This window comes from Papilio machaon, chromosome Z, assembly GCF_912999745.1.
Source record: "Papilio machaon chromosome Z, ilPapMach1.1, whole genome shotgun sequence".
NCBI classification, from domain to species: domain Eukaryota; kingdom Metazoa; phylum Arthropoda; class Insecta; order Lepidoptera; family Papilionidae; genus Papilio; species Papilio machaon.
In genome coordinates, this window is record NC_060016.1 from 8,730,365 (window position 1) to 8,742,772 (window position 12,408).

Sequence of the window (12,408 nt, forward strand, 5' to 3'; positions counted from 1 at the left end):
GTAAGTAATTAAGACATCATCTGATAAAAATAACAAAGCTCTGAATGTATGTCAAGTTCACCGCTAACTAGTATTTTAATGTTTATGCGTTTGGTTAATACAAATATCATTTATTACCAGATAGAAAAGATATAGTTAGTGGAAAGATAGTTTTTATTATTATTTGCGATATACTTATAATAAATTTAAAAATATTAATGTTATTGCGATTAGTTCTTTTGGAAAATATAACATACTAGCTATCGCTCGCGACTCCGTCTGCGCGGAATTTAAAAAAAACTTTATAAGTAGCCTATGTGTTCTTCTAGACTATGTTCTACATCTGTGCCAAATTTGATCAAGATCATTTGAACAGTTCTGGGGATACCTTCAAACAAACATCTATCCATCTTAACATTCGCATTTATAATAATAATAACATAAAGCCTACGTAGGCATAGAAAATATCTACATTATTGCAATTTAGTTCCACTTATGCTCGTCAGGTCAGAAAATTTGTTCGCTGTCTTCAGTTGAACGCTTGCTTATAACCATGAAGTTGGAAATCGTTAGTGTTTATAAATAATATTGAATGTAATATTCATACCTACGCATCAACGTACAAAAGGTAAACAGTAACAGTAAATATTTCACTTCATAATGTACAGACTACATCTATATTTAACAAAGACCAAGCGCTGACAAGAATTATATGTTTACATCTCGAATGAAATATTTCTGATTCAAGCAACATATGTAACGACCAACAATAAGTAGAGATCGACGTGAAAATAAATATTTTAAATACATTAAGTTACCTTTTGAAAGATTACATCAATTGGACTCTGCGGTAGTTAGTTTAGAGGTTTTAAAAAAATGATTCTCGCATTTCGTAACTCTTTTATGACGAATTAATACAAAAAAGGTTAATAATTCAACAAAAGAAATAATGAATTCGACAAACACACTACTTCTATATATTGTTCAGTGCAAGAAACATCGTTCTAATGTACTTCATTTTTTAATAATAATCTATGCACTTCATAAAGAAGCCGATCCTCACAAGAACGGATATAGAGACACGCGGGGATATATAAAAATAATTTGTCAGGATATCCCATTGCACCGCACGAGGTTATTTTTACCCGCGCCGCCACAGTACGCAGAGATACCACTAATACAGCAGCACATAAGGGTACGTTCACATCTGCTTTGCGAACAGTACGCGAGTAGCATTTTATTTATGAACTTTATTTTTACCAATTGCAAAATTGAAATTTTTTTGTTTTCTTTGTTTTTATTGTACTGTAATTTGGTATATGAATGCGTTAGTTTTTGTACGCCTGATGATTTATAATAGCAAAACCTATTTCCTAACTTGTCTATTAGAGATTCAAGGGTTTAAACTATATTATACCATTAGGAATAGGTAACACAAATAAAAAAAAATCAATCCTGAATTGAAAATTTTAATCCTTATCACACTCCATATAGTTTTAAAATAAATATAAATAATGTACCCAACTTAGTATGTTGAATTTGGTTAGATTCAATTACATTCCGTCATCATTTCGTTGGCTGGGAAACGAACAATAAACCTTTCGCTGAATCGATTATAATGTTCAAGTATATTGTGCAATACTTTGTCCCTCATATAATTCGGTTAAAGTTATTTTTTCAAGGAACAAACACAATCGTGCCTTGTAATCAATTGTTCTTGTCGATATGTAGGTACTTATAAGGTTAGTTAAAATTAATTTCGCTTCCTAAGTAAAATTTTAATTAAAAAAAACCATTCAATACCGAACAAAATCACTCATGTTTTCGTAATTTAACTACCTCACATCTTTTCTATACTTACCTTACAAATTGTTAACTTTATCGTCAATAAACTTATTGTTTTCCCACCCAATCTCCTTGAAAAATCGGAGACGACGATATATTTTTGTAAGGATGTTGACACTTTCTTTGTGAATCGTTCTTTCATTTCCTTTTTCCTATCTTAATATCTTCGTTGCTCTTGAATTAACTGCACAACAAATTCTATTATTAGAAATTATCGTAAAATTTGATCAAGTTAAATTGAATATCGCTAAGCGAAACCACTTTTGTAGTCGTGAGTCATTGTATAAGTATGAGGTTTAGAATAAACTGCAACACTTGATAAAAGCCAGAATATGCCACTGACTGATAAATTGATATACAATTTATAACATGATAAAATCAATAAGTGTACACTTTAAGATCAAGTACTTGTCTTTATAAATGATGAAGGGATTTAAACTAGTGGTCGGTCATTGGCTTAAATTCGACCATAATTCGTAATTAGTTTTTTTTTTTTAACTTTTATTGTGTCTAATTTGACGTTCACTCATTCGCATAATCTCCTCAAAAAGGGATAAATAGATTTCGCTTCACATATTTATTTATTTATAATATACACGATATTAGCTTTGGGATTAGAACAAAGTCTTACAAAACTAAATCAAAAAAAAAATTAACAACCCTGCTTAACTCACACTATTTCAATACAATGGCAATTTAGGTCACAAAGCTTCTCTGGATGTCTTGTATAAGAGATTGATCAAAATCTATCCAGTAGGTTAAAAACTAGTGGACAAAGATATATTGATTTTAAATTTTAAGAATTAAATAAAATAAGTTCAAGCTAATGATCTAAAGACATTCGAAGTAGAGAAATGAAGTGCGTATTTCAAAACACAAAAAGAGACCGATCCCTTTCAACACCATTATATTTTTAGTCGTTTCCCAAAATACTTCTGTCTTTGAATAGGAAAACTGTCCAAATAAGAGTGAGAGCTTAAATGTATTTTTGAGAGTTGTTATTTGTAAACATCGACTCATAAAAGCAGCGAAATAGGTTATGGTACGATGACTTGTTGACTCTGCTAATTAAAATAATAGCACCAATATTATTTTAGAGGATATATCTAGCTATTTTAAAGTAAGGAAATACAAAAACTAGCTTCCATTTTGTCCTATTTAAATTGAATATGACATTCTTTTGGAGATGTTTTATTTTTTGAGATGTATTGTAAGCTTTTGTTTTATTGATTGTTTCTCTAATCGGATATCGTGTGTGTTTTAGAGATGATATTTTAGCCTCTTATTTTAACTTATTAGTATTTAATGGCTTTTTAAACCTTTTATTGTTATAGATCTTTATATTTATTGTTCAGAAACATATTTCATATTTCGTAAACATGGTGTATTTGCATTTCTGAAAATGAAAATCTCAGTTTGTAATCTTTTGTCTCTCTGCCCACAAGACCGCTTTAGTTTCGAGTAATCTCAGAAACGAACCGATATTGACGGGACTTTGGGAAGGTTGGTTGTGTACGTGGGAATATTGTAGGCTACTTTTTTTAAATTCTGACTTTGAAGTTGCGGACGAATGCTGGAAATAGACTTTCAATTCTGTTTTTATAACATTTAATTAGACTTTTTCGGTCACTAAACTTTACAACGTGCGACATCCCAAGAAAGAATGCCAAAAATGTAATTATTGGAGTTGGCTAAAAGCAGTATCCACTTAAGTAAGTTAGTTAATGAAGTATTAAAAACCGCTCTCATTGAACTTTGAGTTCTTTTAGTATGAAATGTATAAACATATTGCTATCACTGTTCTTTTCAAGCAGAATGAAAGAGACGACAATGTTTTCCTTCTGTTGTTTCAGGAACTATACACAATAACAGTTGAACATCTGATTGAATATACTAATTCAACTGTTTATGAGCCAAATTGATAGGATACTTAGGACATTTGTTTTGTTTGAAATAGAAGCCTTAGTTATTTCATTTTGTAGAATTATTGCCAGGTCTTAAAAACTCCTTATAGCCTTACCTAATAAAACTGTATAGCCATCATGAACGATCCTAGATGGCTTTATTACTCGGTCATCAGCTTCGATAAAAGCCGGCTAATTAGTGATGGCGTCCGTTATAGCGTACATACGCACATACACTTCGTAGAAACAGTATCTGTTGGCAATACCTCCGGATAACGACAGCGCAGCGGTGCCCGAGCCGGGAAGCAACTGCGACCCCATTTCGCCCGAGGCAACAACCCGTTCCGAACCCAAGTCTTTGACACTTAAACAACTGGGAGTAGGCCATTTATTTTCGTAATGTACTTTCGACAGAAATAAATCTGGGACTGATCGGTTGCGATTGTTTAGTGATCGTACCGAAGCCTCGTTTTGCTTTGCCGTTATTGTATTTATGTGCAAGTACTGAGATTAACACTCTATGATTTTTTTTTTTGTTCACCTTAAGAAAAACATATATATATTTTTTTTATATATTGGAAAAGTTAGCGCTTGACCACGATCTCACCCGGAATTATCATGCATGGAATATATTTTGAAGATGTATGCATATAAACGACCATTAAAGTGAACAACATATTTTGATATCTTCTATGTCAGCAGGTAATCATTCGTGAAGAATATTTCTGCATTTGCAAATTGATTGTTTTTTGGTTGTGTTCGATTTATGTGACGGTATGATATTTTCGTATTAACGAAATTGACAAACACGTAAAAATTACATCCATTTAAATACAAGTCGAGTGCGGGTGCAAACACGTTCTGAAACCTAACAAAATAAATATACGATCATTACATCGCACCCAATAGGGTTGGCACCGTAATAATTTTAATGAATAAATATTAATACATTAAAATAAAACAATAAGATTTTTTATTGGAAATGATTATTTTTCAAAGAAATATCAAATACTATTTTTTGCAAAGTGTTGACAAACTGTACAGTTGGTCCTCATTAGTACTGTTACCTACAAAAATATCTACATCGCTAAAAAAATTCCTGATACCTTGCATATGTATTTTATTGCACAATCAATAGCTCCCGCTCCACCAACTCCACTAAAGATAACCAAGAACAGTTTTCTTTTATATTATCCTTACTAATATTATAAATGCGAAATTAACTCAGTCTGTCGTTTTACGGCAAAACTACAGAACTGATTTGATTTAATTTTGGTACACAGTTATTATAGAGCCTGAGATAGGAAATAGGCTAATTTTTAATGCTAAAAAAAGTTGTAAGGGAGGATGGAAAGTTGTATAGACGTATCATTATTTTTACTGTTGTAATGCTTGAAAATTATCTTTTAGGCTGTTGTTTTGATAAAATTAAATATACCATTCAAAGTTTATAAATAATTTGCCCTCAAGGGTGGAAAATAAACATGAAAAATACGGTACGAAAGTTTAAGGATATAATGGAATATATAAGGCTTATGTGATTTTTTTGTAAGTTTAATATGTTTTAATAGTTAAAATACTATCCGAAGACAGTATTTCACGGAGACGCAGTCTCGGGCACAGCTAGTATGGCATAAATATAATCGTTTAAATAAGTAGCCAACCCTAAAACCGCACACACTTCCTAAAACACGGTCCCGGAAGCCGCGGTAACATTCGAAAGCATCTTAATGTTTTCTCACGAACAAAATTAGTCTCTGATATAAATAAGCAATTTAACAAATGGTGGTAGACAGAGATCCTGGATAAGGCAACTAAATAGTTGACTATTCACTTTCACTGGTTACGATATTGCGTTCGTAATGCACCATTTGCACAGCTTGGCATCAAATATGTTTGCATAATCTTTAGTACATTTTTAGTCTGATACATATTTGAAATAGAATAGAGAGTAATATTTGATATTAGAAGTAAAAAACCACTCTAAAAGTAACTAGTATATCGGTAAAAATGTTTGTGTATAAACAAATAATTTGGCTAGTTATTAATGAAATATAGTGGAATATATTGTTCCCATCATCAATGACAATATAATGATAAATAATCTATTTTATTTTCTCATTGGTTACGCAAGAGTTGTGACGAATAATTATTATTCCATGTAGTACACATTAAGGTTTGTCAAGAGTAACATAAAATCTCGCTGTAAAATCACGAGGACAGAAATACAGCCCATTACTACTTCACCACTGAAATATGAAGTAATTAGCGACCGCGACCGGTTCGCCATTTTGTTTTAACATATACTTTAATTGTGTTATTCAGTGTAACGGTCCCATGATAGTATCTCACTGCTCCGTCGTAAAAAGATCAATTCAATACAGTTTTGCTCGCATCTTTATCTATATTTATCGAGACGTTATTGATCTCGTGGCTCATGGGTTAAGCACCTGAATTGCAATCTGCAGGTCCTGGGTTCGAATCCCTCCATGTACCAATGTATTTTTCGTTTTATATATGTACATTTATCCGACGTTCTTACGGTAAATGTAAAACATCGTGATGCAACCTGCACATATCTGAGAACAAATTCAGTGATATGTATGAAGTTAACCAACCCGCACTGGGCGTGGTCACCCCTAACTTGGGGTAGGCTCCGAGCCCCTTGGAGGAGACGTTTAGTGAGCTGATGATGATATTTTCTCTTGATTGAAGTAATTATAACGGATCTTTTATTACAACGTGTCACTTTTTTACATTAATATGGCCTATATGAACTATTGTTGTTTTAGTTTTACTTTTACCTACCGAATTATAGAAGATTTTCAACCAGCTACTCATATACCTGTACACTGTACACTGTATGTGCTACATAAGTTGAAGAAAAATATATAATTCACATATTAACGCAACTTTTTCTTCGTCTTTGTATTTAAATTAAAAAACCACGACAGATCTAGATTTAAAACCGCATACATCTACGTGACCCGTACAATGTCAAAACGGTCAGTGGCCCATAAAACTACAAGCCTTTCAGATAATGTTCTGCAGAGTTCAATCACTGCAGCTACCCAAAAACTTGTCAGAGTGATTTATCTATACCCCACTCGCAGCCATCAAGCGTGGACCAAAATAATTCTATGTTAATACACATAAATTTATATCTTACGTTTATTGTGTTAAGAACTAGAACTGTATAAAACTGACATTAGATATTCAGCAACGAAAACTTGGCCATCAATCTTTTGTCCATTGACTCAATCAATATGGGTCAGCCCGGAAACGCTGAATTAAAATCGTTTCTATTTTGATGCCTGAAACAAACTATGATGGTGCATAATTTTATTTAAATCACATAGGAATAAAATTTAATATCATTAAGAAACATAGATGCAGGAATTCAGAATTTGTACAAAACATCAGTACTGTACAACTGCTCTCTAAAAAAAAAATATCTCAATACAAACTTTCATCCCCTACTCGAAAATATAGCTTAAAATTTGAAACTAGGCACTAGTTAGGTACCTGACATTATATTTAGAGATTAATTTGTATCAATAATCAATTAACATTTATAATTTTCTGTGAACATCTTCTTGATAATATAAAATTATCATTAAATGTCCTTGACAACCTATGTGACATTTATCATAGGCATCACAAGAGTCTCTTTGTTAATTCCACTTTTCAAACCAGTCGTAAAATAGTTGTTGTCAACTTGCTTTGCAAAAAAGCGATTAATGTCCAATTATAACTACAGAATACTATGTTCCCAGACGATTATCTTATAAACATCTTACTTGGTACTAATATTATAAATGTGAATGTTTAGATGAATGGATGGATGGATAGATGGATGTTTGTTAGAGGGTATCACCAGGACGGCTGAACGGATCATGCTGAAATTTGTCATAGATTTAAAACATATTCTGGAAGAACATATGTGCTACTCATTAAGTTATTTAAAATCGCGGGCAAAACTAGTTGTATTATAAATACGAAAGTTTGGATGGATATTTGTTACCAGGTTACATAAGCACGGCTTGTTAAGATGTCTAAATAAAATTTTGATCAAGGCTAATTTACAGTCTAGAAGAGAATTACCTGAAAATATTGTTTGTTTAATCGATAACATTGAAAAATAAATACTGTTTTTTTTTACCACGACGAAGTAGTAGCTAGTCCACTGATATATGTATATAATTATACAAATTAAAAATAAACTACACATAAATTGTATATTAGTATAGGTTTTGTGAAACATAGCAAACCTGTTTATATTTACCGTTAAAACGAGTGGACGGTGCAAAACATCCAGAACTTTTTTAATCGAGCGCAGGTCCTATACCTATATGAATGAAGCGTATACTGTTATATATAGTCTGAGAATAACTTGTTATCAATATAAAATTGTCACACATAATTATAAGCACTATTATTTATATTCATTATAGATTTCAAGTTTTTAAGAACAAGAAAATCTATGTGCTTTTTTCAACAATAATTTTCTAATATTCATTTTCGTGCCATCGTAATCTATCTATATATATAAAAGAAAGTCGTGTTAGTTACACTATTTATAACTCAAGAACGGCTGAATCGATTTAGCTGAAAATTGGTGGGCAGGTAGCTTAGAACCAGGAAACGGACATAGGATAATTTTTACCCCGTTTTCTTTTTTTCTTTTTTTTTTATTCTGCGCGGACGGAGTCGCGGGAAAAAGCTAGTTTCAGATAAAACAAATGAATTGATACATGGATGATTAGTAAGAAATCACAGTCATACTGTTTTTAAATTAGATACAAATAAAGTACAGAAGATCAAGCAGGAAACGTTTTAACATGAATTATTATTTAATTACATATTTAACAAAAATTTCTCTTTGACTTACGGAGAACTTTGTCGAACAATTAGACAAAGTATTCTACTTTCGAGCTCGACCAGCCGCCAGATTTTGCTTCACCGTACGCCAAAGTGAAGTTTATGCTCGCCAGTTTCTTAGTTACTTTTATGCCCGATAGAGGCGCTGCGAAAATTTCATAAAGAATTGTCGATACCACGATCCGAAATTCAGTGAAATTTCCGTCAAAACGTTTCCTGCAAAACGTCTCAAACATTCAAGTTTTCCCCTTGAATACAGTTCAATCTTTTGAACACGCATTTATTACTCGTAGTTTAATTTGAATATATTTATATGCACTTGTTTTGTTAGAAATTACAATAACACATTTTAATGAAACATAATTAACATTTTCAGAATATCAACGGACGTTTGTTGAGCATATGGATACTGGATGAAAACTTTCAAATATGTCCTTCAGAAATTGCGTAAGTTTTATCTACGTCATTTTATAAGATTTATTTGAGTTCCAAATTTATATTCAGGCTCTTAATCAGTCTGATTCAAGACCGAAGTATTCAATCAAATCCCTTGCTCTGTATTGTCTACATTAACGCATTCCTGCTCTATTTATAGAGCGAGCTGCTATATGCGTGATAATGTATCGTAGAATACAATTAAATTTCTAAGTGCTCCTTAAATTAGATCACAGGTAAATTATTTTATAAAAAAACATCCTTACGATGTTAAAAAATACATTATTTTAATTACATTTCAGTATGAACCTACAACATATGGCCGGAACCGTGATAGCGGAAGAACAAATTCTACAACAGATAGACCAACGACAGTTACAGCTAAATACACGAGTCCCACGTCATCATATAAAACATCAAGCATCCCTGTCCTATGTAATGATCGCTCTGCAAGAGAAGAGACACCGATTTCAACTGTAGCGAGTCGCTATGCAAGCTATAATAAGGCTGATAAAATAAATAAATATGACAAAAAAGACGTAAACAAACACTTGGTCCCTTCAACGACTATCACTAAAACCAGAGATGTTAGTCCAGTATCACTAACCGCAAAGTATGGTTTAAGTAGAACATCAAGGCACATAAGCCCTGATCGAAGAACAGCAAAAAGTTTAAAAGAAAAGAAAAGTGAAGCCATCTCCACTGATCGTGACAAAGACATTCCAAGCAAGACTGATAAGTCTGCAGGCTATAGTAGTAGCCTGTCGAGCTTTAAATTATATCCACGTTCTTCAAGTTACACTAGGCCTGCAACAAGGACTGAAACTAAACCAGAAGTTACTGTGAACAGATACGCAATAGCAAGTCGTTTATCGACAAGCTACTTGAAAAGCCCTACGCTAGTAAAAAGAACATCAGTATCACCAGTAAATGTTAAAGACTCTGATAAAACAGAAAGTACCCAACATATAAAAATTGCAGACGGTAAAGAAACTACACAAAAAAATAAAGAAAAAGATGTCGAAGAGAACGACCCTGAATCAGAAAACAATAACGAGGTTGAAACTATTAATGTTGTCACTCGTCATACATCACCAACACCTCCGGGATCATCTGCATATGTAAGGAGTCGACGAGCAGATTTAGCAAAAACTATTGAAAAAACTATATCCCGCTTAAAAAAGAGGCCTGAAATGGTACATAAAGAAATACAATCTGACAGATTAGATGATCCTACAAGATTGAGCAGATTTGGTAGTACAAGTAGAACAAGCCTTACCAACTGGTCATATTATTCACCAAAATCTCATAACTATACAGGATATGCTGGTAGGTATTCAACACAATATTCAAATTTGCGAGAAAATTCGGCACTTAATAATTACGACAAAAATAACCGAATCAGTACAGAACCTTTATCAAAAGAAAATTCGAATATTTCGATACATATAGACAGACATATTGAATCGGATAGAATAGACAAGACTGATGATATAACAACCAACTCAAGCAAAATCACTGAAACTACTAACCCACAACCAGAAAGTAACCATTCAGATATAGTTGTAAATGTTAATTTGAAACTAAAGAAAGTACAGGATCATATTCCACCAGCAGAACTCTGTTGTTCCGAAATAACTTTAACAAATAGCAATTTACCACCCCAAGCCCCTAAGGCGGATGGACCACAGAAAATTAAAAAAAATAAAGTTCGCAAGTCAAGCACAGACTCTTCATCCGATTCCAACACCAAGAAAAAACTTGTTAAAAAGAGAAGTAAATCAGCGAGTTCCACTGATTCTGAGCAAAGTAATGATACAAATAAAAACAAAGGGCTACGATTGAGTTCTTCATCTAAAATATTGAACACCACCGCTTCAAGTACTAATTTGCAAAATGGTCCATTAAAGTCAGCACAATCAAAATGTAGAGAAAGTAATAGCCCGGAATCAAGTGTAACTTTATCAACTCAATCGTCAGTAAGTGAGGAAGAAAGTAATCACAAACAGAACTGTAACGAATTTCGAACTTCGACGTGCGAGGAGCATTTAATAAAGCAAACATCTCCAGTGCGAACAATTAAAAACGAAGGAGGAACTGAAGAAGCAAAGTCATTTCTAATCAGAGCTTTAGCTCCTGTTACAAACCTTTTTAAACTAAAACATCAAGATTCTTTTGAAAACTCGCGCCGTCTTGAGAACCCAACAGCAGATTTATCAAGTAACGATAGAACAAGTTTCACATCTGAAAATAGTATAACAAGTAAAAGTAAGAATAATTCTGATAACATAATAGCTTCAAATGATGATGGTGTAGTGAAATTGAAATCTATTCGTCCGATTGAATCCCAAGATAAGACGTGGCGGCTAGACTCAGACGATGTGAAAGCATCTAAATACCAACGAGAAACGGTACGACAAATTGATCCGGGTAAAGATCTTAAAAGCGAGAAGCAAACTTGCCAATTGAATCTTACTGAAAGCGTCGAATCTATGAAACCGTTGAAAAAGTACCTATTATGCGATGATGAAAAGCCATGGTGGTTAGATAGCAGTGCTAATATTCCAGAAGGTATTGAACGTTTGACACCTCCAAGAAAATCGTCAAGCGACAGCGATAAAAGTGAAAAAGGTTTAAAAATTAAGAGCAATGACTCAGACGAACGAAAAGATTGGAGAATTCCAAACAGTGGGAGTTGCTCTCATCTCAATTTAGCAGATAATCAAAATAGCTTGAGTAGATCTAATTCAGATATAAGAAATTTTCCTTTGAGACGTATACGCCATGTAGAATCAGGTGAACGTCCTTGGTGGCTATGTAGTGACAAAAACATTCCAGAAGGTATCGAAAAATTACCACCACCAGCACCTGAACATGAGAGCGACAGTTCTGACTCTGAAGACGGTCATCTGTACATGGCTACGGACTTGCCTCCGTTTCCATTACACCTGCCCGATGATGAGCCATTGGGAGTTAGAAAAAGTCCTGAAGGCTTAGAAACGCCTGAAGGAAATGAAATGTATCGTGGTCGTATTTCTCCTTATGAAAATTATCATTATTTTAGAAGAAATTCTAATCAGGCCGCTTATCAGAAATGTTCTGAAAAATTCATATGTCGTTTTACTGACATAGATGATATATTGGGCACATCTGGACAGATTTACAGTCCTTTTATGGACTCTATATTGGCGAGAAGGACTGGACATATGGCATTTGAAGATGACGATTGCGAAGAAATTGATCCTACACAAGTTCGCATACACGACAGTACTGCTCAATTACCAGTCATAAAGAAACTGCCTTGCAGGTAACATATTTCAGACATTGTTTTACTTCTAATTAATTTTATCTAACTTATAATAAA

The 12,408-nt window shown here is 33.1% G+C and overlaps 1 protein-coding gene across 2 annotated transcripts in view; it reads left to right on the forward strand.

Moving 5' to 3' along the window:
• Positions 1-12,408, forward strand: part of LOC106717236 — a 50,364-nt gene that overhangs the window by 1,563 nt on the left and 36,393 nt on the right. For both annotated transcript variants that reach the window (XM_045686278.1, XM_014510993.2), the window contains exons 2-3: positions 8,986-9,056; positions 9,347-12,351. In XM_045686278.1, the coding sequence (XP_045542234.1) occupies positions 9,039-9,056; positions 9,347-12,351 (3,023 nt within the window). In that variant the 5' untranslated portion in view covers positions 8,986-9,038. The remainder of the gene's footprint in view (positions 1-8,985; positions 9,057-9,346; positions 12,352-12,408) is intronic.